This window comes from Solea senegalensis, linkage group LG12 (genome assembly GCF_019176455.1).
Source record: "Solea senegalensis isolate Sse05_10M linkage group LG12, IFAPA_SoseM_1, whole genome shotgun sequence".
NCBI classification, from domain to species: Eukaryota; Metazoa; Chordata; class Actinopteri; order Pleuronectiformes; family Soleidae; genus Solea; species Solea senegalensis.
The window spans coordinates 17,983,960-18,010,041 of record NC_058032.1 but is presented as its reverse complement, the minus strand read 5'-3'; the positions used below and the strand labels follow the sequence as shown (position 1 = coordinate 18,010,041).

The following is a 26,082-nucleotide window of genomic DNA, read 5'->3' as shown; positions in this document are numbered from 1 at the left end:
CTATTTGTGTAATATCAGTAAAATGCTGTGATCGCTTAGGGCCATTTAAAAGGAGAACTGAGCCAGTGCCACCTGCACTGGGGTATCACTGGGGGATCTTACACAAGTTTGTTCCCCCTTGACTGCTGCACCATACCTTATTTAAAACGAAACACACACACATCGCTCTTATTCATCAGTGTACTGACTTCTGATCTTTAAGGACACAAGGGTTTTTCAATCAAAGCTCTGATTGAATACTTTGCCATCCTCAGCACTCTCACACTCACAAATACACATACAATGTTGACAGAGAGTGTCTTGAGGAACATCATTTACCACTTAGGCCCCTCCCCGAGGACCGTGCCATTCTTAATGTGTGGCAGATAGGTTGATAGCTCTGGTTTCTGTTGAGAAGTGCATGTCAATCAACAGCTCACGTCAACGTCACAGAGGCAAAGTGTTTCTGAAAGATCTTTTTTACTGAGTGCCTTTCTATCCATCCTCTCACAACCCACCCATACACACACACACGCGCCCGCGCGCAGCCATTTCCATCTCAGCAATCACTTCTCCTAGAGTTCTCCTCTTTGGACGTGTAACAGTAATTGAGGTTGCTCCCTTGGGTGCAGTGCATTCTGGGCTGTTAAGTGCTGTTTCTTGTTGTTTTTTTCTCAAATGGGTTGTATTTTGGCTATTGTGTTGTTTCTTCCTGCTCCTCTATAGAAGTGTAAGCAGTGGGCCATATTTACACGTATCATTAGAGAATTGAAGACACTGTGGGGCAGCTGAGGGCTCATCTTGCCCACTGGAATATCAATCAATACAACAAAGAGGCTTAATACTTTTTGTACAAGGCCAGTAACAGGAGAACCAAAAGCATAGTTTGACGCAGATCAAGTGATTTATTGATTTACTTATTTATTTATTTAAGTAATTCACTTCTTCCTTTATTAAAATAGACCACTTTATCTTACTCATAAGATGGCTGTGCCTCTATGATGACACTGTCAAGGATGTTCACTTGCTATGTTGACCTCCCTGCTCACCACCATCAGGCCTGGCTTGAGTACACGCCATGACCTTTCCGCACATTGATGACGTTGTCTGTCCAGAAGAGGGAGTGATTGATCTGGATTGACACAAACAGCCAGTGCCCTGCCTGGCCTGTCACACAACATCACTGGGTCACTGTAGCATGCCTGAATGCCAGATGAGGAGGGATGGAGAACACACAAGGTGGTGACCTGCTGACTATGTTGAAGGCCACAGTGTTGGGCGCCACAGAACTGGGTAATATGGCTCAATTGATGTCAGATTTTTAAGGCAGATACTTGAAAAATACACAAGAACATGCTATAATCAGTGTTTGATAGAAATGTGTTTTTTAAAGGAAGTGGGACACTTTGACCTAAAGATTTTTGTCAATGCTCTTTGTTGGCAAAAATGATGGAATGTCATAACCTGTCTTAAACAATACATTTCTGCCGAACAATTTCCTTTTCACATCAGACAAACAACGGCTGTTGGATTTATTTTTTTTCAGTGATGGGGTCTTTAAGGCATTTCATGCTTTTTTTTTTATTACAGTGTACATTTAGTCTAATTCAGGCTAATTCACTCAACTCCCATGGCCCAAAACCACTTGAATGGCTCTTTTGAAAATGAACAGATTAACCTCTCTCACTTTAGCTCTTTCTCTCTCCCCTGATAACTGTCTTTCTCCATCGTTTGAATCGGTGCACTTTTATTTTTAATATTGTAATAAGAGGAATCATGACAAATGTAAATATATATGCAAATAATTGAAAAAAGAGATATATTGGAGGAAAAACATTAGACAGAAAAAAGAGATATGTGTAGGAGGAACACCCCCCCCAAAAAAAAGATAATGGCTTGTCATGAGGCACCTCTAATGGGAAAATGCAAAAGTCAATTAAAACAAAAATTGCATAAACAGACTCTATAAAAGCCAATGACCCAATATTAAAAAACGACTAACTTCCAAATATTAAAAATATGTAATGACATTGAGTGCAGGTATAATGCTAAATTGCTTAATTGACCCAAAAGAAACGTATGGTTCACTGGTGGTGTTTCTAATATGAGGTTCTTAGAAGCAAAAAGACGATTGACTGTATTATGATTATGGATTTAGGAATTAAACTTAAATAGATGTATATGTTGTTTATTGTCCTGTCTTAATCAATATATCTTTATTTGTCTTAACCTGAACTCTCTCGTAACCTCTCTTTTGTTGTCACAGACTCATGCATATTTTCTATTTGTATGCTGGCAGTTTCAAATAAACAATTTGATTGAGTTATTAATCACCTGTGCTGATAAAATATATTGACAATCAATAAAATCTTTTTAAAAAAAAAACACCGATATGCATTGCAGACTGGGAGTGAAACAGATTTTTGCAACAGATGAATTTACTCACACAAACAATGGTGAGGCCTTCAAACAACCTAGAAACTACAACTCCAGTGCTGCTTTACACAACGTGCGTGACGTCACCAGGGCATTTCCCGTAGTACCTCTCATGTCTGCTGCGTTTGCGCCTCCTGCCTTGAACGGGAGGTGGAGAAGAGTTTACTTTACGGAGTTGAAGGTTTGGTTTCGGCGAACGTCTGGTGTGAAGGGTTTCGGCGAGGCAGAAAGACACTTCTCACAAAGCCAAGATGCTGAACATGTGGAAGGTCAGGGAGTTCGTTGACAAAGCGTGAGTATCTCCCTGCTAAGTTGTGTTTACGTCGTGTCATTTGTGTCCGTAGTTCACCTGTTTGAAAGAGACACGTACCCAAAACTTTGACGTCACGTCACTTAAACGACTTCGCTAGCCCAAATGCTACTAGCAAATTAGTGAGCTGACTTTGACAAATACTTTATATCTTAAGTGTGCGTGCCTGTTGTCTTGTCACGGATATGTTACATGGTCGTTCGGCTATTATATGGTGACATTTGCAGTTTTATACCACCACTTATCGCGCCACTTTGTGCGCTTTCTCCGACACTGTAAGCTAACTAAGTTGGCTAACAAGCTAATTATCAAGCGCCTGGCTAGCTAGCTTTAGCTAACTAGGCTAGCCAGCTAAGCTAGTTTGACAGCTCTTGGACTTAGCAGTCCGGGGGAGTGTTTGTACATCATTATTCGTCATAGAACACAAATCGCCCAATCGCAATTCTTTTTCACAGTGTTGAAATGTATATTTTCCTGTACCACGGCTGTTATGCCACCTGTAGCTAACTTTTATTCAGCGTCACAGCAGCTGTACGCGAAGTTATGTTGATCAACTTTGCACCACATGGATCAGTTACTGTCTTCCGAGTTAACAGCCAAATTACTATGTTTGTTTACACTGTTTGACACTGACTGTCAAGTGAAAAGAATTAGCTCTTTGTCAGGCAACGTAAAATAAATCCTTGGAAAGTTGACCCCAGCTAATACACAAGGCCATTATATATTTAAACGACAGTTGACGCTTCAAACAGATCAAGTCAGTTTACAACACACCGTCAGCAGTTTTATCCTTTACGATATATAATTATATGTGACTAAGTATGGGCTGTAATTATTAATGGATTTAAGTTACGTAAATATATCTTTACTTCTTTTAAAGTAAATTTGAAGTTAATTGGGGGTGGAGTGGCTCAGTGGTTAAGACCGGTACCCTGTGTGCAAAAGATATCATGGTCGCAAGTTCAACTCCACCCCTGGCTGATTGTACCCAATTCCCTTGTAAGTCGCTTTGGATAAAAGCGCTTGCTAAATGACATGTGATGTAATATAATGTAATTGTTTTCTTTCCACTGTCTTGAATATGAATATTGTCTAGTACCTTTGTTCCTTGATCCCAATAAAATAAATGTACATGGTTTGTTGACAGATAAAAAAATTCAGGGACAGCATTATTTCGCTGTTTTGGAAAGAAATGTTTTCTTTAATTAATATTTTAAAATATTAATTATATTTGGATTTTTTTTGGACCTAAAACAGAATAAACTGAAAGGAAATAGTTGCTACCTAAATTTATGTTTTGAATAATAAGTTAGAGATAACCAAGTAACTTAGAAGAAGAAAGTGGTAAAAATAGTTCACTCACTGTGACTCATGGGTACGTGAATCAGGTTTGCGTAGTCAGATGGCTGTTACACTTCAAGCCAGTTTGGCCGACAGCATTTATTTAGTGCCTGAAGTTGTTTACCAGCGAGTACTGGACTTCTGCACCTTTGGGGCTGTGCATCTTTTGTTGTGCTGTGTACTCTGGTTAATTTTTAGCTGCTGACTAAACGTGAGCATGCTGTGCTCTACTGTAAAGCTATTTTGAGGAGGCTATTGTACAGTTTTTTCCCCCTCAAAGGTTTAAAGGTTAATAATGCTGACCAAGACAATAGTGTTTTCTTTTTAAGTTTCTTCTTAAGCCTCTCCAAGACTGCATTCCTGCTGAATGCAATTGTCTCCCTGGAGTGTGACCTCAAGAAACAGAGTGGAGACAGAGAGGAGAAAGACAGGACTGATAAAGGAAAAGCATGAATTTCAAAGGCTAAATGGAAGGGAAGGGAGTTCCCATGTTCATTTTCATCCTGGTGTGTTTGAAATGAGAAACGTGTGTTTTGAGATACTCGGAATCATTCTCTTTTCTGTATTGACTCAAATTATACAAATTGTGACTAAATAGTGAGTCATGACTGTCTTCATGTAACATTTCCTGTTGTATGATAAAATTGAGGTAGGGCGATGGAAGCAAACTTTGTATCTTGTTTGATTAGACCTTAAACAATGTTTGAAAGCAACATGTTTTACAATAGCAATAATGTATTATATTTATAGGCACACTTGAAGGCAGCTAAGGACAGATATATATTGAAGAAGAACATACATTAGCTGAATTACATGGGACATGTTTTGACAGTCTGTCAGTATTGTCTCTTCGACATACTATCATGAAATCTGCATGATAGTATGTCAATGTGAGAGAGAATCACAGCTTCCGTTTTATCTGGCTGAGAAATACAACTGTAGCCACCAGTGAAATGAGTTAAATGTTGCATCACTGCATTATATTATGTGTAGCTATCATTTATGCCAACCTTATACTGCATGCTGAACAATGTTTGAGGATAAATGCAAAGTAATCAGACTGATATATCAAGCTAAATCAAAAAATCAAATCAAAAATAATGTAATCAAACTTTTCTCAAGACATATTCATACCTGAAATGTGTTGAATAAACACATCAGAAATCTGTTTGGTAGAGGACAGGGTTCATTATCTAAATCCGTTCTTGAAAAACTGGCATTCTAAGAAGTTGTCTTGGCAATAACCAACTTTTACAAAAAAAGAGAGTATGCTGTCAAAGTGCTAAACATACTCTGGACCTAAGTATAGTAATGGAGTCCTCATTCAATACCACCAAGAGGGTGTACTGCTCTTAATCCTTCTATGTAATCAGTGCTACTCTTTCATGTCCTGCACATGTTATTGCTGATGTGGCCGTAATTAGGAAGTATGACAAAGATTTTTCCATATTGTTGCAAAAGGTATGATGGTGATAATATCATTTGCCTTGATGCCCAATGAAATGCCTTGATGGTTGGTCATAGATTGTATTTCAGAAATAACAGAAATAAACTATAATGTTCTATGCTAAGGACATACAGAGACCCACTGAAAGAAACTGCAGCAACATCTAATGTAATCTCATTTAGTAGAATAGAATAGAATAAAGGACATGACTTTGTTTGTCTACATAATACATCATTTTTTTCTGTAGGTTTAAATTATTGCTGAACAATTAATCGTAATTTTTTCGAAATTGCTATACAGCCTACTGCCATTTTCAAATTGCAAGAGGCGCACTATTATTTAAAGACAAAATGTGTCAAGATATAATTTTAGATCACTTATTGTCTTTACCTATACACATTTTATTCTACAGACTGAAGAGAACATCTTTGTTACATCTAACAGATCTGCACAAATATCACCCAGCAATCATTCTAAATGTTTTTCAAATGAGAATAATGATAAAAATTACCATTCCCTCTGTTCCTATCACAATTCAAAATATTCGCAATTAGATATTTATTCAAAATCAGTCAGTCCTAGTTTAAATGTAATTTCATGATAACCTTAATGTTATAATGTCCATGTTGGTCTAGAAAGAGGCCATACTGTAGTAGCCCTATGTTGAATGCACAGGGGTGTGGTTTGTAAATTCATTCATTGTCTACAGCTTTATCCTCCACATGATGGTCGCGGGGGGACTGGTGCCAATCCCAGCTGACATAGGGTGAAAAGTGGGGTACACCCCTGGACATGTCGTACTTTGTAAAGTGATGTTTATATTTTTATTTTAATGGACAGAACCAACGTGGTGATGAACTACTCAGAAGTGGAATCTAAAGTCAGAGAGGCCACAAATGATGACCCCTGGGGACCATCAGGACAGCTGATGACTGAGATTTCTAGGTAAGAACAATGCAGTGTTGTACATATCCTGCTACAAAGAACCAAGGTCATCTGTTCATAAAATATAGCCACATAAAGACTATCCTTAAGCCTTTTTTTGACCGCAGGAGCAATTCCAGGAACACTATCCAGAGCTCAGGAAAATCCACCTGTTTCTCAGTTGTATATGTTTTAATTTTGGATCCTAGCATCTTGAACATGTGTGCATCATTCAATCAAAAGGCTGCAGGTACTGGTTTTAGTATCAGTAATAGAGATGATCATTTTTACTACCTCTGTTTTATTGTTGTTGTTGACATTTAAACTAAAAAAAAGAAAGCAGGCGAAGCAATGAAAACATCCTATTTTGAAAATTATCCCAACATTCAGTTTTTTTAGCCTCTTTACGGGCCTTCTTTTTTTTACATACAGTTGCACAGCAATATTATTACAAACCTTAACCTCCAAATTCAGTGTCGCTTTTTTGCTTTTCTTTTGCTGCATACCAAGTAACATATTATGTTTATTATGTTATGTTATGGATTATAATTGCATTTAGTTGCAATATCACTTGCCTGTGTAGTAGCACAGACCAGTCAACTGTCCCAAACAAACAATAATTTACTCACTATTCTCCTCATTAGCCAGCAGGTAACCCCCATCACTCTTCCCAGCAAAGTCTGCAAAAGGTCCCCAAGTCTTTTTAAAGTGGTCTTGTCCATCCTTCATTGTATGTTTCCCATTGTTAGACACACAGGCATTTCCCCAAATTCATCACTCAACACAATTAAGTGTTTTTCTTGTTATAAACGTAAATCAATAATGCTTGTACATTTTCTTGTAAGTTAAGTTTGGATGGATAAAACGCAAAATACACATCTTGGGATGAAAGGATAGGTTAGCTGACACTATTTGCAATAAAATAATATACAGTAGGTCTTTCCAAAATTCTCTAGTTTTTAAATTGTCATTATTGCTCATATTATCATCTTAGCACTAAGTAATTAAAAAAATAATAGTAAAAATGATTTCTTCCTCTTTGTCTTTCTTGTGTGTTTAGAGCGACCTTCATGTATGAGCAGTTTCCAGAGGTGATGAACATGTTGTGGGCCCGCATGTTGAGAGACAACAAGAAGAACTGGCGGAGAGTCTATAAGGTCTGCTACTGAGCCGTTACAGCATAAATGCTTATTAATAACAAAGGACAGCAAAGCTTTAGTTTTGATTATGATTATCAATTTGGGACCAGAAAACAAATTTAACAACTTAACAGTTCTGGCAAACAAAATCATGCTCATAAGCCTACATGAGAGAAATCACAACTGGAGTAGGTCAGATTCTAATAAGGCCCATTTTTAAGAATTACAGCTTCAGTAAATGTTTTTGCTAAAGCTGATGTATCTTTTCTCAGTCTTTGCTACTATTGGCCCATCTAATCAAGAATGGATCAGAGAGGGTTGTTACCAGTGCCAGAGAACATCTCTATGACCTGAGATCATTAGAAAGTTACCACTTTGTAGGTAAGTATTTTTTCTGTGCTTTCCCCTCCTGTATACCATCTCTTTCTTCACGTGGTGAGGGTGTTTTACAAATACAGACTTTAGGGATGTCCTGATACAAGAAGGCTGTTGAAAGTCGATAGGTGGCTCTGGTTTATGAAATAATGCTGTTTTAGGAGCTCACCTCAGGATGAGCTAGTGTGGTACTAACGGCTACCTTGCGCTCACTGTGCGGCTTCATAGCCTCTGATTTCAGAGGTAAAAGAAAAATGTTTAACCTCTGAAATAGCAGTAGCACACACGCTGTTGTTGTGATCATGTGGGCTCTACATGCATCCAACACGCAGAGCCTACGTGATCACAACGGGCACTGCTGCATAGAGGGGGTTGGACTGCTTGTATCGAAGCACTTATATCGGAGATTTTAGAGGCAGTTTGATATAATCCAATACTTGTTTTTTTGGCTGATATCGGACTGATATCAATATCGGATCAGGACAGACCTGTCAAACTAACGTCAAGAACCAATATCAAATGTTTGTATCTGTACAGGAGGAATTATGTCATCAGGATGTTTGCCTTTCTGTCAATTTCTTCTCAGATACTCTTTTGGGAATTTATTAGACTTTGGAGTTCTATGGTCACTTAAAACCTCACAGATCATATGCGCATGTGCCAGTTCGAGTGGCAGCAAGTCCGAGTAGCTCTGAGTTTTTGTGAATATCCCCCATGGGGGACCAATAAAGTATGTGTCTATCTACAGAACACAGTTTTCTGTATAAGCTTTAGAATGGACATTAATCAAAAAATATGCTATTTTTTACACAATACAAATGTCTTATCAGGTTGAAAGTATAAAGTGATGATGGTCAAAAGTCAGTGCTAATGTGGCATCATGAAAAAAAAACATGGTAATCCAGGAACAGGAGGAGTTAATGTAATGTCATTCAATGCTGCTTGACTGGCTGCTGGAGGCTTATAACCACAAGGTGGTTATTCCAGTTTGAAATTGATTGTGTGCGGCTTTCTACACCTTAGCAATGCAGAAGATTGACAACAATAGATTCAGTTTGGTCTTTAATGAATGACCGAAGGCCCTAAGAATGTACTCACACATACACAAAGCTGCTTTCACTTACACTCTCAATACTATTAGATGTTTTTTCATGCCAGAATGGTAAACTTTGTGTCTGTGTTGTTTCAGTTCATTGTAAAGCTTAGTTAAAAAATTGCAAATTGAATAGTTGTCTTAAACAATGTCTTTGTCTACATCTGTTCATAGATGAGAATGGAAAGGACCAGGGTGTGAATGTGCGTCACAAAGTGAAGGAGATGGTGGACTTTGTCCAGGATGATGACAGACTCCGGGAGGAACGGAAAAAGGCAAAGAAGAATAAAGACAAATATGTTGGGGTATCCTCGGACAGTATGGATTCCCGGGGTTACGGTAAGTCCTCGGGTGAGCAAGTAATAGAAACCAAAGCATAATTGATGCAAATTTAAGTTTTGAAAATAGGTTAATGTCCCCTTTACTCTTGCTTCTGTCACTTTTCCCCTCCCACTTAAATTCCTTCCAGCAGGAGAAAGGTACGATTGGAGCGATAGTCGTGGAAAGTGGGACGATGACTGGGAGAAGAATAAAGGGCAGTTTCCCTTCAGTGAGAAGTTGGGAGAGATCAGTGACAAAATTGGCACCACCATTGATGATACCATAAGCAAATTTAGAAAGAAGGATAGAGATGACTCACCAGAACGATTTAGGTAAGAAATGGATGTGTCTGAATATTAATAAGCCTAATGAGCAACCACAACTTCTTCCGTGCTTGTTGTCATATATACTACCATGATCTTTCATTTGGTTGAAATCACTAGCATATGCTTTATAATTTTTCCATTTGTCAGTTCTATTACCTAACTCTTTTTCAATGGGCTCTTGTGGTTCTGTGTCTCCAATCATTTTTCATCATTCATTAATTTGTACATGCAAATGAAATGGTCAGAATTTGAGGACAGAAATGGCTTTTTGTCCCCTGATAGATAAAGAATATCTTTTCTCTTTCCTCACATCATATGTCTGTCTTCATCTGATCTGACCTGAGAGTTTCTCCACAGTGACAATGAGGAGGACAAGGGTCGCTCATCTCACAATGGCCAGTCTGGGAAAGAGTTTAAAGATGAAGAAGAGACTGTTACCACGAAAAGTGTACACATTGTCCAATCAACAGAGACAACAGCAACACGCAAAAGAGGGGTCCCATCCAAGAAAGTAGACTTGGGGGCCGCAGCCAATTACACAGGCGATGGGAGCAAAGCAACCAAAACCACCACACAGGTAGCAAGGGTACACACAAGAATATAACATATGACCTAATGCGTCTTATGTTTACACTATGTCACATTAATGTTCTACATTTCAGCCTCAGCCAGCAGCACCTCAGCCCTCGTCTACTGGTCTTGCTGACCTACTAATGGTGGACCCAGCACCAAGCCTGCCCACTGCTACAGGTACAATGTCATACCCTGACATGTTGTGTCATATGTCCAGACTGTAACTAATGGCATGTTTCCATCACGGTACAGTTCGGTTTGGTACAGTATGGTACGGTTTGGAATGGTGAAGCCCTGGGTCAGGCTTGCGTTTTTACTGGGAACAGTACTTCCCAGCAAGTACCTTTACTTGACAGGCAGGGTGTGTGCTGTATCCGATAGCCGCTTTGGGGAGATAGGTAGCGGTACAATGGACCGGTGCGCCAACAATGAACAACGACATTGAAAGTGACACAACGGACAACAATGGAGCAGCTCCTTTTTCTGTGGCTGTTTGTCTCAACAAGACATCAAGCTTCGTATGAGAATAGACTGCAGATGTTGAACACCGGTCGCAGCTTTTTTGCCACTCAGTCAGCTGACTGTCGCGGGTCTAGCTCCACCCGTACCATACATTACCATTACTCTGGTACCCCAAGGGAAGGGTAATGAAAAATGGAACAGTTGGCTGGTTATTTTGGTACAATTTCTAATGGAAACCCAAAACAATACGTACTGTACCGAACCGTGCCACAAGGCAAGTGATATTGGTTGCATTTCTGTGGTTTTAGCAGAGGTTTTGGTTGAAGAATGAAACCTTAGGGAATTGACTTCACTATGTCCAAAATGAAATATATGCATTGAAACATGTATCATTCACATTTGGTATATTCTTAGCGAACATGCTAGACACCAGTAAATCTAGAAAATTCCTCAGTGACTACGGGACAAGACTCCTTTTGTAGTGACAGTGCCCAGCTGCTGACACAAGCTTCAGATTTTGGGGACAGCAGGGGAGTTGATGTATAGGAACTAAGTGCACCAGATGTTTTTGGAGCAGTCCCTGGTGAATGGAGAGGGTGGTAGCACTGAACAGATGTTTGGCCTCCTCCACCTATATACAGCCACCACCTCTCCCTCCCTCCTACACTTGTGACACTGAAGGAATGCTAAGTATGGTAGAATGACACCTGGAGTGTGCTTGTGTAAAATTAATTTGTTCATGTCTGGTTCTCGATGCAGACCTGATGGGTGGATTTGCAGACTTTCCCTCACCTGCTGCCTCAGTAGGCATCACTTCAGGTAGGTTTTTTTATTTTTTTTTTGCGGGGTTAGTGTGTGCATGTGTGTGCTGTGTTGTCGCAGACATTCTGCTAGAATATTTACAGGGAGGCTAGGAGCAAGCCCTGGCCATATGGAGCTTGCTACCTGCTCTGCATAACAAGAACAGACACACATCAACTCCTGTTATGGATGACAAGGAGACGGGGACAGAGGAAGTTGGTGGGGGTGAAGGAAGCTGAGAGAGACAAAACAAGCTTGGCCAGTTTAATGAAAATTTAAAATATGGTCACTGAGGATGCACTGTAAAAAAGTTAAACTGGTGTCACTAAAGACTCGACTGTTTATTCTTAATTGCTTAAAGACCGGTTCAGATTTGCATGACTTTGATTTGCTGAATGCAGATATTCACACAGCTAACAATGCAAACATTACCGTTTGAAAATTGCACAAGCCTTTACTCAACTTTCTTTTTTGTGTCTTTGCAGCAACACCAGCCTCTAACAGTAATGGAGACTTTGGAGAGTGGAATGCCTTCCCTGGTGGACAGATGCCAGTATCTGCTCAGACTGCTGACACCAGCACTAATGACCTTTTTGGCACCATGACAACAAGTCCTGCCGCTGTCCCTGCACCCGTCCCAGTCTTAGCTCCAGCCTCTGCAGATCTCTTTGACCTGATGGGTCCAACTCAGTCTCTCACTTCCTCCCAGAGCCTGAACTTCAGCATGAGCAGCACACAGAGCATGAGCAGCACAGGCCTGCCCCAATCTATGTCACAGGTGTGCATGATTGCACTCAAACACACATCCTTTTATTTTATTTTATTTTTTTTAAATCACTATGCATATTATTACAAGACACAAATGATCCAGGCGAAAATACCCATGAGCACTGTGTCAGCACTAGAAAAATTAGATGTAAGATTATACACAATATTAGCAACAGATTAGATATATCTGTACAGCAAAATGAATTAGTTTTTAAATGCATAACCCACAGGGTTATAAATTCCCATCAGGGATATTAATTTCCCATTAAGTACCAGTGCTATTAGTAATATTCTGGCATGTAAAGACAAACAGATGTGAGATATTGTCCAACTAACTGACGACTCCAGCACGAAAGCTTTCATTCTCACAAATGTACCCACTGCTCACACAGCTCGCGGACCACAGTCAGTGTTCGTGTGTCTGGTGGCGACATACGTAACTCACATGATTGAAAGATGGAGGACAGGCATGATGGTAGAGGGATAACATGCAGTATCACCAGATGCTCGTCTCCCCTAGAGACCACCCACTAACCACCCTCTCCTCCTGCTACTGACACACAGGATGAGAAAAATTAGGTCTGAGTTACAAAAACATTAAAACCTCAGCAAACACCCACATATGTCGATGTTAAGAGGTTGTTGACCTACTTAACAAAGCAGATTCTTTGTTGCACTGACAAGATGCACACCAGTGCCTCTCATTACTTTTAATGTATTTTATCATTGTTTATTTCTGTGAATAGGGGATCTCCCTAACTCTGTATCTGTGCTTGTCTGTCATCGCCAGCCGTTCCAGAACATGGGTGGTCCACTTCAACCACAGCCTCTTCAGCTGATGCAGCAGGGAGCAGCCTCTCAAGCTGCAGGATCCAAAGGGTCCCTCCCTTCTACCTGGGCAGACCACTCTGTAAACATAAGCCTGGATTTCTTGGGTCCAGGCGTGCACCCTCCCAAGCCTAACCAGCCCAGTCTCAATACCCTCCAACAAGGTGAGTAAAAACTTGGAATGAATAGAGATTATATACACAGAATCTGTCCTCTTCATCAATGGCTACATTCATACTACTTAGTTTTCATATGAAAGCAGCATTTTCACATTCAATCTGCGTACTGGCAAGTGTTTCAGCTCCTTATCAGGTTTAATCTATGTTTATACTAACACATCTGAAAGTGTATATCACACAACGTCTGCTCCAAGGACACACACACACGAATGAGGTGAAGTGAAAAGATATTTGGGTAAACCGTGTGTTAAAGGTTTCTCAAAACTAAAGATGCACTAACCATAACATGAAAACCCGGCTAAAATATTAGTAGAATAATATATTACATATATTATTATATTATAAATAATAATATAGCGTTTGTAACCCGCTGCTACGCATCATTAACCAGGCTGCAGCTCTGAGACACTGCAGTTTTGGGGGACATCCATGTGTGTTCTAATTCGAACGTTACTTTTATCTTTCTGAGCCGTCAGAGGAAATCCTCCTCCTGGCTCTACAACACAACACCACAGGTTTAAAAGTAAATCAAATGACTCATACATCCTGTTGCACTCAGACCTAGACTCAAAACAAAGCTACACCACATGAGCAGACGGATAAAGAAATAAAATAATAATGATTTATCTTTTTAATATACTCAAGAATAGTTGCATTAACTATGGTTGACTTTGAATTTGGCTCTTTAATTCATTGAAGTCATTGTGTCATTTTTCAGGTAACCAGGGCAACCTGCTCTCCCAAGGAATTTCCACCATGAGCCTTGGACCTACTGCAGTCAGACCACCTGTAAATCCCATGATGCACCCTGGTGCAGGGATGGGCATGGGGATGGGAATGACCCCCAACCAGGGCATGATGGGGATGGGCATGAACATGGGAATGCCTCAAGGAGGTATGATGATGGGAATGCCTGGTGCCATGGGGATGGGGATGGGGATGGGGATGAATCCTGGGATGGTCCAGCAGCCCAAACAAGATGCCTTTGCTGACTTCGGCAACTTTGGAAAGTGATGGAGCTGGAGAGCAAACATTATCAGGAGGAGCAGTGTAGGGCTCTCTCTTTCTCTGTCTCTGTCTCTCTACGTCCATCGGTGAAGGATTGTTATGAGCTGCAAACAAAGAGTACTTGAATAATGTAAACTATCATAATACCAACACCCTGCAATCTCATTATTTTTTAAATGTTAAACTCCATAGTGATAAAGAGCTCAGTGTGTGTGACTGTGTGTGACTGTGTGTGTGTGTGTGTTAGTGTGTACATGTGCACACTGTTTGAGCCAATGATCTGTCGCTCTGGGTGGCGGTTTAACAGTGTGCCTTGTTAGTTAGTTATGAGTTGGTAAAAAGAGGAAAGTGTGTGTCGCCCTGAGTCAGGAAGGATTTGCTTTATAACCTCAAATTAAATCACCAGAACAGAACATTTTTTCTTTACTGAATGAGTTTGGATGACGATCTGCCATTTTAACTTTCTAATGTAGAACATTTACAAGAGTTGTCAAGTTACCTCTTTTTCTTTTGTTTGGTCCTCGTTCTTCCTTTGACCTGTAAATAGAAATATCGAAGCCCTTTAAAAATAAGTTATGATGTTCCAATAGAAGAGGCAGTGACATCGTGAAGGGTTGTGTCCTACAGACCAAATGTGATAAGACTTAAGACCTATAACGAAGCACATTGACACCTTTTCTTTGTACATACATGTCCACACACTCCAGATGTGGCCTGTCAGCAGTGCTTCAGTAATGAATGTGTGTGGAGGGAAAGCTATTGATCAGATTTAGGAGATGCTCCTTAAACAGACCATCATTTGTGGCCTTTATTATAAGTATATATATATATCTATATATTTTACCTTTGCATCAAAATGAGATAATCAGTAGGTAGAGAGAGAGCCTCGTACAGGGGTTGTGGGTTCGTCGTTATAGCACCGAGTGCCTGAAAGACCTTTGCCTTTTCTCTTCACTCACCTCTTTGATGGAGACAATGTAACTGTGCAGTGTTGAGGACAGCTACGGACACAACTTCTGTACTATGTACAAATATGAGTTTGTACTCATGCCTCAAGCCAAGTGTACTTCTGTACATAAATCAGATGCAGTTATGTAATTATGTCACTCGTCCAGTTCTCGTGTGTGTCCCATGCACATTTTTATTGTTTCCTCTGTTCAGACAAGCGATAACTTCAGTTCAAAAAAAAAAATCAAAGCATCCGCACCTCCAGTGTTGATGCAGACTGTTATGATAGCGTCATACATTTATCTGTTCTTTAAAATGTTCAACAGTGCATCATGGTAAATCCTGCCTTCTCACCTTCCGTCTTTGCTAAGGTTACACATTAAACACGGCAATCTTGAAAACATTGCTGCTGTAATGACTGTCATTAGTCCAAGTCTACATGTGGTACTGACAGTTGGGAGGAGTGAGTGAGATTCCGTGTGCTGACAGGAAGTACAGTATGTTGGAGTGGTTGGATGAGGATGTGTTGTAGGGTAAGGGATAATGAAGAATCCCATTCAGCTGTACAGCAGTGAAGCGATCTGAGATTCAAGTGCCTGCTGATGGTTGCCTCCTGACCCCTGTAATGAGTGATTGATAATAAGTAACTGTGGGCTGCCTGACATATTTGGTGTGTCAATGTGGAGATAAATAATTCACTGTCCAGTGGAGGAGGCAGTGGATTCTGTTGCCCCTCCCGGGAGGATTGAAGTTGTGCTTCCCCTTCTCCTCTGTGGGCTCCAGACGCCGAGCACACTAACACACAGTAGCCTTGCATTGGAGTCTGAAGCATTAAAATGACCAAATATGTCTGTTTGCTGTTTTATTAAAATATCTCAGTCGATTGTTTTATGCTTTTTTTACATCAAATCATTTTGACCTTCTCTAAAATAGGATTGTTTCTAAAACACTAGTTTATGCAAATGTAAAAAGAAAAAAAAGAAGAAAATCCTTTGAGACAGATGAAATTTTGCATCATTCCCATTTTGATTTGATTAAAATATCAAGATTCTTTATCTACAACATTAAACACTTGATTGAAATCTGTTAATGGCGTGTGTTATTTGGTGTGCTGTGTCATTAGCCTCATTCAAAAGAGCTTCAAGCAGCAAAAGTGAAGCCACTGCGCTTTAACTTTGAAATTTCATTAAGTTGAGCCAAGTTTGTTCACTTCAGTTTGAGGCCATTAAAATGGCCTGTACACGCACGTACTAGAATATTGTGCTCATGTTCAAATTAGTATTATGAAGCTCAACATCTAACTAGTTTGTATTCCAGCTAAGTTTCACAGATTTGAAACAAGATGAACATTTTGATGAGCATCTATTACAATATTGACTACTGTGCTTCAGTGAAAGCATAGTGGGACGAGTGCTTCATATTTATGTATGTACTGCACTTTCATAATTGGCAATTAATATAGAACAATCAAAAATAGCATGAATAAAAGTGCAGCCTCTGTGATTTGAGCAGTTCCTAACTGCAATTATGACTAGATAACGATTAATTATCGTGGCACCAGCTGTAAATGTAAACTCTAGACGGTTATTAAATATGTTTACTGAGCTCCAAACCCATAGGTTTTCAGTCACTGCTGTGCTGGAAACGTACTATGACCAGACACTAGATCAAGTAAAACCACAGGGAGATTCCAGCGTGTAACAGCAAACAAGTGAACAGAAGAAGAAGAAGAAGAAGCAGCTCAGGAATAAGGTCAGCTGCACTGGCTCTGTAAAACATATTTAGAAATCTAATCTGTCATTTTATTTTATTTTTTTCTTACAGCAAATATTAGTTTATCTGAAAATACTTTGTTGCTCCTTAAATATTTATATACAAGTCGAGTGAAAGTGGGGATGGAGCTCGAGCTGCAGGGTGTGGTGATACAATCAGATTGTGACTATTGGAACAACTTGTCATTCTTCATTTTCATGAAAAAAAAAATTCATAATAGTGGAGTTCTGACACATTTTCTCTTTATTAAAATACTGCAGTGTTTTTTGAATTGTACATTACACTTAATCATATTGCAGTTTGGATTGTTTTGCAATTAAAGAGCCAATGTGTAAGTTTTAGGTGAAATTATTTTAGTTTGACAGAAATTGATGATAAAATAATTTTTGCATGTTGTCCCCTGTCTGTGTGGGATTAGGTAAATTGGACCCTCTAAATGGACCATCGGTGTGAATATGAGAGTGCATGGTTGTTTGTCTCTTTGTGTGTGGCCCTATGGTGGACTGGCGAACTGTCCAGGGTGTGTCCTGCCTACCGCCCTGTGTCAGCTGAGACTGGCACAGCACCCCCTGCGACCCTCCGGTGGAAGATGGATGGATAATTGATTGTATGATGACCTGATTGTAGGAATTGTTGTTTTCATTATTCAAAATTAGCCTTTTCTCCAAAACAGTCACCACAGTTTACACACTATACCTTTAAAAGAAAGAGTTTACTTTACGTTGACTGTGGTAAAAATTATTCCATAATTACAAATGTGTGAAATTGTCAATATATCACATAAAGGGACATAAAAATGCTGTGTCACCAACATACAGTCCTACAGATTTATCTAAGACAGCTTCTTTCCACTCATTCCAAGACATCATGATTTATAATCATATCATTCATGATTGAAAAATACAAATTTATGTCAAAAATTCTTAGGTTCTTTACGATTAATGTGAACAATATTGTGAACCACAATTGTTCTGGTCAGGATAATCATAAAAAGACATTTTAACATCGTCCCGTGTCTAAACGTAAGACAGTATCAAGGTTTGTCAGAACACACTGGTGTGACAAACACAACTATCGCACAACTTGCATTTAACAATTGACCCCATTCTCACTCTCTGGAGAGTGCTGGTAAATGGGCTATACTAATAATATTCTCATACATTATATGAAAAGGATATAGATGAGCAGCAGTTCATCTACTGATAGATTTTGTCCTATTTATCGTGTGAAAAATATGAAAGGGTCAATTAAACTCTCTTGATGTCAAATGAAGAAAAACTAAAATAAGACTCAAAAACTCTTCATGCAGGACCGAGAACATTATCTCCACATACACTCATTCTGTGCTGATCATCATCCAAAAGTAACCCCTGCCATTTAAAAAAAAAAAAAAACATCTTTACAACTTCCATGAGATGCAGTAAATTGTGCTTTTATGGGTAATGTGCCCATTAAAGAGTAAAAGCAATCTGAGACGTCAAGACAAATGACAGCTTTTGAGTGCCATCTGCAATCTCCAGCTTCACAAACTCAATTATTCATAATGCATTTATGAAGTCCGCTGAGACTGCGCTGTCATTCCTGTTCAAACTAACACAGAAAAGCAACAGAAAGGGACAGTCTCTCTCAAACAATGGCCCTGCAGATGGCAATAATGTGTTTATGCTGCCACCTGCTGGCTAACAACCATGACACACATACTGCAGCAGACGAACAAACAAGAACAATAAGGCAAGAGAAATGATTAGAATTACAACTGAGAAGCTTTTTCTTTATTTCTCTGAATCAAGATGATTTCTCTGAAACCTCCATATCAATGTGATACAATTTTAACCCTTGATTTTTCTGAATCTCATCAAATCAAAGATCTCTCAAACATTTCATCATTCACACATTTATTACTACTGATGTTCAGTTTTAAATAAAAAAACATTTTTATGAAATAATGGAGTGACAAAAATCAGAGAGGCTGTGGGTTAACTAGGAGAACACTCTCTCCTCTGATGAACAGCTGGTTGATATGACGTGTATGAACCTTTCCGTATTTCTGGGAGACTTTCTTCTGACAGGCTCCAGAGCCCTGGGTCTTTAACGGCGCTTTGCCTTTATCGTGTTTGGGTTTACCACCGTGCGACGGCACGGACTCAGCCCTGCCGTCTCGTCTGCTGTGAGCTGGCGGAGGAGCGTCGGGGTTTGCGCGCTGATGCTCGCCGGCTTGTTCCTGTGATTTATGCGTCTTTGCTGGCTCGTCACCTCCTGAGCTTTCCTGAAGGTTCAGCTTCTCAAAGAGCTGTATAAAAGATAATTAACAACATTAACATAGAAATATTTACACCCCATTAACGCAGAGATCAGCCATTCCTGTGCTGAATAATATCATTATCTACCTACACATGAGGGATTCATATGTACCTCATCTCACTGTTGTCAGCTTCATTGTTTACGGTTCTCTTTTATGAAGCCACATAAGAGCTGTATAAAAATGATAGTTATTTTTAAGTGTGGTATTTATAGTTGTAGCTATTGTCACATGGTCAGCACTGACTTTGCAACATGTGCCACTGCTGCAGAGAACCAACCTGGGGCACAGATGTCAACTCTCACTGAAAACGTGGCTTCCAGATTTTAACCTCTAAATAGCCACTTTGTGTCACAATTACACGGCCTATTTTGACTGAAAAATAAAGTTTGTGTTTCTTTGTAAACAGCTCACAAACTGCACCAACGTCCAGAGAAAAATAAATCTGTGATTTTACATTATGGCACAAAGGAGTTGATGATTCACGGCTTACTCCACCAGTTAGTCCAAATATGTTGTTTTGTGACTTTGGTGTTTGAAATCCTTCGTTTGGATTTACCTAGCTCCTGTGACCCTGTGAGCTTAAAACAATGATTTTCTCTATGGACTTTGGTATGGGAGAGTCGGTGGTTTCCAGCCAGAAAAGGCCGTCTTAAGATAGTGTAGAACTTTGTGTCCCTGCTGGCAGCCATGTTTTCAGCCAGAGCAAGCATCTGGATCCCAGGCTGACTCTCAGCGACAGCAGTGCTGACTCTGTGTATACGTGTCATACAACGACACTTATACTTATACTACAATACTAATACTGGAGTCGTGGAACAAACGAGATACATAAAAATGATTGTGAGAAACCAGTGAAAATGAGCACATACCCGGGAAATAGTGAGAGCTTTCTCGTGGTACAAAGCCTCTCCAAGCAGAGGCTCCCTGTACGTCTCATCTACATCTACCAAAGCCTGACAGAGAGAAATACAAATAAAAAAAAGACAATATAAAGATATTACAAGTTCGATTTCAGATTCAACACAAAATAACACTTTAATACTAAGTGGGAAAAGGGAAAAGCACTCACCATGTTCCAGAACTTATCGAAGGCCACAACAAAACCAGAACACACTCCCCTCAGTCCTTTAAAGGTCCTGATGTGAACTTTGACCCTTATCCTCTCCTCAACACATCGGTGCAGCTCCCCCAGTGGACTGCCTTTACACACTGAAGACACACAGGTTAGACAGGTGTTTAATAAATCATAGATGCAGTTCCTCTGAAACACAAGAACAAGATTGCTTCCAAACAGAGAAGAAGAAGAAAAGCACAAATATATTAGATTCTGGATGTAAAAGTAGTGTCATGGCGTCTTGGCTTCAGGATTTTTCATTTAGGGCAGTTATTCAGCAAGACAGACATTTGAGAGAGCAGAAGAAGCACTAGAGTGAGCAATCAGAGAATTTAAGTGTTTTACTGTTGATTCCTCAGTTTCAAGGTGAATGTCTCTGGAACTACTACAACCAAACAGGGCCATCATTAATGTTATCAGTAAAATATGTGCTTAAACATTTTAGAGTGCAGGTTAAAAGCACAGTAGTATCAGTAGTAGTAGTAGTAGTAGTTGAGGTCATAGGATTAGGAACAGTACTGTAGTAATAGTAGTAGTAGTAGTAGTAGTAGTAGTAGTTGAGGTCATAGGATTAGAAACAGTGGTACTGCAGCAGCAGTAGTAGTGGTGGTGGAAGTATTTGTTGTTGCAGTAGTAGTTGATGTAGTAGTAGTATATGTTGTTGCAGTAGTAGTGTGTGTTGAACCTACAGGGCATCCTTGTCAGGACGTTTTTCTGGGGCTTCTGCCTCCTCCTGCTGCTCCGTGGTGCTCTACTGCTTCCACCCTCCTCTTCATCTGGCAGCGGGTTGTTGACCATGAGCCGCCTCAGCCTCTCGATGCGGTCCGGGTCCGCCACCCCTTTCATCGCCTTCAGCCGCTTCTTCTCCACATTCTCCGGCTTGGCTCTGCCCCGACCGCCCTTAAGGAAGCTCTCGTACGCAGCCACATTATTGAAACATTTGACGTTTGGAAAAGGAACTGATACAGACGGTGAGTACAAGGCCAGCAGAGGGTCAAAGTGATCAGAGCAGACATCGACTTTATCTGCGCCATCGTCTCCGGCTCTACTGCCAGCCGGTGGTTCATGCTCGGACGCTGTAGGTGTTGTTTCTTTTTTGCCAGACTTTGCTGTTTCTCTTTCCCTCTCCTCCATGTTTGAAACAGACTTGCACACAGTCGAGCAAAGAATCCTGGGAAGTTTGGGGTCGAGTGCGATGTCTCACTCGACGCTAAACATAACATACAAGACCAGAACTCGTCTATCGAACGATATATTTTATGAGTACGTGTGTGCTTATTTATATGTGTGTTTTCCTGTGTCAATGGTGACTCTTAAAGTTGAACGAAATCACCAGGAAATAGTTTTACCTGTTAAATCATTGAGATGCGCTTCTTTTTCATACACGATCTTTGTCTGGCTGTAATTCCGCCCTTTCGCTACAAGATGGTGCTAAAACACAATAGTCTGTGTGTTTGGTGGCTTAAATAAATGGTTGCTTTATGTAATAAAAAAAAATTATATTGCAGCGCAACCCTAAAATAAAATATCATACTATTCGCGAGGGTATCAATATATTACTTAGCCGTTTTTTCTGGTCGTTAATTTAATACAAGTGCTCCGGAACCTTGGTGGGTTTTTTTGCAGTGCCACTACGACGGTTTTCGTTGACGCACTGTGGTCGGGTCATGTGTGGCTAATGGACTAAACATCACAATTATGGAATAATATTATAAGATAAACGTCCTTAAAACTCACTGAATCAAATGGTGGCGTTTGTGTTCATATGCGCGCATGAAGTTATTTGTTTTCCAGTAAGTAGCTAAGTTATGTTCGATAAAGGTATAGAGGACTAACAACATCTCAGTGTAAGTAATACTAATAACAGTAATTATTCCGTACTGACACTGTGTGTGTGTTGAGACTGATTTTAAATAATATTTGCTGTTAATGTGACGATGTTTTGAATCATAATATCGCTATTATTCCTCACCAGGGGCGTTCTGATGCTGTTTGGAAAGACTTGGACATTAGTTGGACGTGCCAGGTCTTGTGTTGTCACCCCCTTGGCTCGTCTTTTTGTCTCCAGCAACATGGCAAAGAGCAAGTTTGAGTATGTCCGCAATTTTGAGACAGATGACACGTGTCTGAAAAACTGCTACATAGTTGTGAGACTGGACGGCCGAAATTTCCATAGGTGAGTGTCATTTTTCAAGGTGCACAGACACACACCTGTCATCTCTGTGGACATGACACGAGTGGTGTGTGACACATCAGTATGTTGACGCACAATTTAAAAGCAACTGTAATCTTTTAAATGTCTGACTTTACTTTGAGACAGGTTTACAGAGCAGCACAAGTTTACAAAGCCCAATGATAACAGAGCGTTGGGCTTGATGAGCAGGAGTGCACACTCTGTTATGGAGGAACTCGAGGATATTGTCATTGCTTATGGTCAAAGTGATGAGTTCAGCTTTGTTTTCAAGAGGACCTCAACATGGTTTAAGAGGAGAGCCAGGTAGGAGAAGTGTAATGTCACACTCTTATGCATGCTCCTCACAAATCGTTGTGTTTTTGTCTGACCACTTTGTTTTCTTGCAGTAAACTCATGACCCATGTGGCCTCCCAGTTCTCCTCCTCATATGTGTTTTACTGGAAGGAGTTCTTTGGGGATCAGCCCCTGCTGTACCCTCCAAGCTTTGACGGACGCGTGGTCCTGTATCCGACCAACCGTAACCTGAAAGATTACCTCAGCTGGAGGCAAGCAGACTGTGAGTATATGCAGTGCCCTAAATGAGTGACAGACAGCACATTCAACGAGGGCAACATTTCGCACTGTACTCGTGTATTCTCTCTTTTAGGTCACGTAAATAATTTGTACAACACAGTGTTTTGGACATTAGTACAGAAGGGAGGGCTCACCACAGCTCAGGCAGAGGATCGTTTAAAGGTGAGAGTGACACACACTCTAAAATGTTGAGTTTATTGACACAAAAATCTATGTGTTTCTTCAAATGTCTTCCTGTATGTAAATATAAGTTCAATGTACAATACCAGAGCTGTTGTTTTTATTTTTACCCCTATAATTAAGAGCAACAAACTTAAGATCTTTGACCAATGACTTACACTATGTATATTAACAGGTTAATAACTAAACTAAACTATAACTGTTTTAATAACACATGCACACAGTCATTTAAATCATGATTTACAGTAAGCAATCACACGTCTGTTTTTCTTTAGAGGAGATGCAGAATGTCAGCCACAGTTATCATTATTACTATTGTTATCATTAGTAGTAGTAGTAGTATTCTAGTTTTCCCTTGGAGTCCTTCTCTATTAAGTTATGAAGCTGAGTCTATCCCTTGAATATAGGGCTACTGTGTGGGTGTGATCGTTCACTTAAGGGATAAAGTCTTCTTGTGTCTTGATGCTACCAGGCATTTTTGTTGGTGTGATTATTTTTATATCCCTTCTTATGACTAGAGTAAGAGCAAATATTACCACTGGAACACATTCTCTCAATTTCTGTTTCTACATCCTAATATACAGAAAGATTTTGTGTAACTTTTCCTTTCTTTCAGTCGACATGTGGATGAGCAAACGTGCAACTGTCCCTTAATAGTAGAATAAATGTTAACGGTCTCATTACTTTTAATTCACAGTGCAATTTTTCTTCTCTTTTTACTCACGGTATAAGATGACAAAACCAATTCATTAATGCATTTCCTCTTAGTTCTAGACCTATTTATCCAGACACAGCGGCATCTTTATTTGGGACGTTGTCACATCTGTCACAGTTGGTGGCAGTTACCGCTGTCTGACGCAGCTGTTAACTGGAAATGTTCTTTGTTCTAGAAATGTGTCAAACCTCTTGTTCTTAGTTTCGTTTATCAAGTGATGTAATATTTGCATACTCATGTCTGTGTGTGTTCTTTCTCTTCTTTCAGGGAACATTAGCTGCAGATAAAAACGAGATTCTGTTCTCTGAGTTTGAGATCAACTACAACAATGAATCTGCCCTGCACAGGAAAGGCACCACGCTTATCTGGGAAAAGGTGAGTCTGTGGCACAATTTCCTTTGCAGAGGTTCCATTTTATAATCCTGCACTTTTGAAAATGTAAGGTTATCCCAGTGTGAATTGATATTTCTCAATTTTAACCACTATTAAAGTGTGACTCATGCCAATGTTTTAATTGCACCTGCTTTTTGTAACAAGAATAAAGACATTTTGTTACATTACTTTGAAACTACTTGTATCTTCTTGATGTCGGGCTGGAAGATTGAACAAAAATAATAATAGACATAGCAATACAACAAAAGTTGAATATACACAGAATGATTACTAAATCAAACTAAATACACTATCATCAACTTTTTTTGTTAATTGTTTATAACAAGTTTTTTGATTTTCAGCTTCATAAATGTCAATATTTTCTGGGTTCTTTGTTCCATTTAACAAAGAAATTAATAACATTTCATTATTTTAAAGAACATCATCATTTCGAGGTTTGGGAAACACTGATCAACATTTTCTGACATTTGATGGACCAAACAACTAATCAAGAGAATAATATATTATATGTAATATCAATCAATAATTGAAAAAATGTTGTTATAATGTTTCTTCTTAGACAGCTTAACAAGTGTTTGTTGTTGGTTTCTTCATCTTTCCTTTGAGAGGAAAAAAAAACACAATTTAATTATCTAAGATTTAGCAGGATAGTTATGTATGAACTGATCTTAAAGTATATAGTGATTATCTTGTCGTTTTCTTGCTCTACCTTGATATAGTGTGGTCATCAACAAGCACACTTTGTATAATGTCAAACCTTTAATTGCACTAATCCTGTTTCTCTGTGTCCAGCGAGATGAAACGGTCACAAAACGCATGAAGCGTCCAAATGAAGAGGAGAAGGAAGTGTCCGTGACTCGCAGCAGGAAGAGGGTGCAGGCTTATCACTGCGACATCATAGGAGAGCAGTTCTGGGAGGAACACACAGACATTCTGGAGGATGACGGCTGCTAACAGCTCGTCTCCTGCTGCAGGTGAACAACTCTGAACTTGAGTCCAGAATGGTTGAAGTGGACCAAAATATAAGGAGTGACCCTGTTGCATTCTTTAACAAGAGCCTTTTCATAGACTGAATTTGTACAATTGCTGTTCTTCAGCTGGAAAATAAACTGAGACCTCTGCCACAATCTTTTCTTAGGAAGAGGACATTTTCTGCCTAAAGGTCCAGTATGTAACATATAGGAGGGTGGAAATGGAGGTTTACATCACTTTACATCACTTTACATCAGTACATTAGCAATTTGGTAATAATGTGCTAACAATTGTGTAATTGGGGATGTAATATTGTGGTGATACAATGTTATTTCCAGAATAGAAGAATAGAATATCAACCATCACTTTTCATTCGCAAACAGTTTATATATATATATACATATATACATATACATAAACATATAAACATTTTATATATATCTATATACATATGTATATATATATATAGCACTTTTCTAGTCTTGATGACTCAAAGCTGCTTTACACCAGTGTTTGCCATTCACCCATTCACACCTATGCACACAGTGCACTTGTGTGCAGCTCTTTCTCTTTCACGCATCTTTCATACCCACTCACACGCTGAGAGC

At 39.5% G+C, this 26,082-nt stretch overlaps 3 protein-coding genes across 7 annotated transcripts; 2 read left to right on the top strand and 1 right to left on the bottom strand.

Moving 5' to 3' along the window:
- The first annotated feature begins 2,518 nt into the window (after positions 1-2,518).
- On the top strand, positions 2,519-16,146 carry clint1a (clathrin interactor 1a). Of its 3 annotated transcripts, none has more exons than XM_044041151.1 (12): positions 2,519-2,707; positions 6,354-6,458; positions 7,498-7,594; positions 7,849-7,957; positions 9,219-9,383; positions 9,517-9,697; positions 10,049-10,268; positions 10,354-10,441; positions 11,486-11,545; positions 12,013-12,305; positions 13,086-13,287; positions 14,021-16,146. In XM_044041151.1, exons 1-12 carry the CDS (start codon positions 2,667-2,669, stop codon positions 14,314-14,316), a joined length of 1,857 nt encoding a protein of 618 aa, XP_043897086.1. In that variant the 5' UTR covers positions 2,519-2,666; the 3' UTR covers positions 14,317-16,146. The 3 variants fall into 3 exon arrangements, with proteins under 3 accessions (XP_043897086.1, XP_043897085.1, XP_043897087.1); XM_044041150.1 differs by having other exon boundaries at positions 9,514-9,697; XM_044041152.1 differs by lacking the exon at positions 11,486-11,545 and having other exon boundaries at positions 9,514-9,697.
- A 2,626-nt stretch (positions 16,147-18,772) lies between these two features.
- lsm11 (LSM11, U7 small nuclear RNA associated) lies at positions 18,773-21,808 on the bottom strand. Its single transcript, XM_044041153.1, has 4 exons — positions 21,137-21,808; positions 20,403-20,542; positions 20,203-20,286; positions 18,773-19,321 (listed from the first exon to the last, which is right to left on the bottom strand). Exons 1-4 carry the CDS (start codon positions 21,579-21,581, stop codon positions 18,992-18,994), a joined length of 999 nt encoding a protein of 332 aa, XP_043897088.1. The 5' UTR covers positions 21,582-21,808; the 3' UTR covers positions 18,773-18,991.
- On the top strand, positions 21,209-25,858 carry thg1l (tRNA-histidine guanylyltransferase 1-like). Of its 3 annotated transcripts, none has more exons than XM_044041156.1 (7): positions 21,209-21,418; positions 22,423-22,623; positions 22,768-22,944; positions 23,028-23,197; positions 23,288-23,376; positions 24,377-24,484; positions 25,295-25,858. In XM_044041156.1, the coding sequence occupies exons 2-7, from the start codon at positions 22,433-22,435 to the stop codon at positions 25,454-25,456; spliced, it is 897 nt and encodes a 298-aa protein (XP_043897091.1). In that variant the 5' UTR covers positions 21,209-21,418; positions 22,423-22,432; the 3' UTR covers positions 25,457-25,858. The 3 variants fall into 3 exon arrangements, with proteins under 3 accessions (XP_043897091.1, XP_043897089.1, XP_043897090.1); XM_044041154.1 differs by lacking the exon at positions 21,209-21,418 and adding an exon at positions 22,093-22,240; XM_044041155.1 differs by lacking the exon at positions 21,209-21,418 and adding an exon at positions 22,093-22,294.
- Positions 25,859-26,082: the final 224 nt, after the last annotated feature.

Coding starts and splice junctions, on each gene's coding strand:
- lsm11 (XM_044041153.1), bottom strand. CDS start 21,581: ATGGAGGAGAGGGAAAGAGAAACAGCAAAGTCTGGCAAAAAAGAAACA. Junction 20,543..21,136: donor CGTCCTGACAAGGATGCCCT/GTAGGTTCAACA, acceptor GTGTGTCTTCAG/TGTGTAAAGGCAGTCCACTG. Junction 19,322..20,202: donor AAGCTCTCACTATTTCCCGG/GTATGTGCTCAT, acceptor TCTTTTATACAG/CTCTTTGAGAAGCTGAACCT.
- thg1l (XM_044041154.1), top strand. CDS start 22,221: ATGAAGTTATTTGTTTTCCA. Junction 22,945..23,027: donor TGGTTTAAGAGGAGAGCCAG/GTAGGAGAAGTG, acceptor GTTTTCTTGCAG/TAAACTCATGACCCATGTGG. Junction 24,485..25,294: donor CCACGCTTATCTGGGAAAAG/GTGAGTCTGTGG, acceptor CTCTGTGTCCAG/CGAGATGAAACGGTCACAAA.
- clint1a (XM_044041150.1), top strand. CDS start 2,667: ATGCTGAACATGTGGAAGGTCAGGGAGTTCGTTGACAAAGC. Junction 9,384..9,513: donor TATGGATTCCCGGGGTTACG/GTAAGTCCTCGG, acceptor AATTCCTTCCAG/CAGGAGAAAGGTACGATTGG. Junction 10,269..10,353: donor CAACCAAAACCACCACACAG/GTAGCAAGGGTA, acceptor TCTACATTTCAG/CCTCAGCCAGCAGCACCTCA.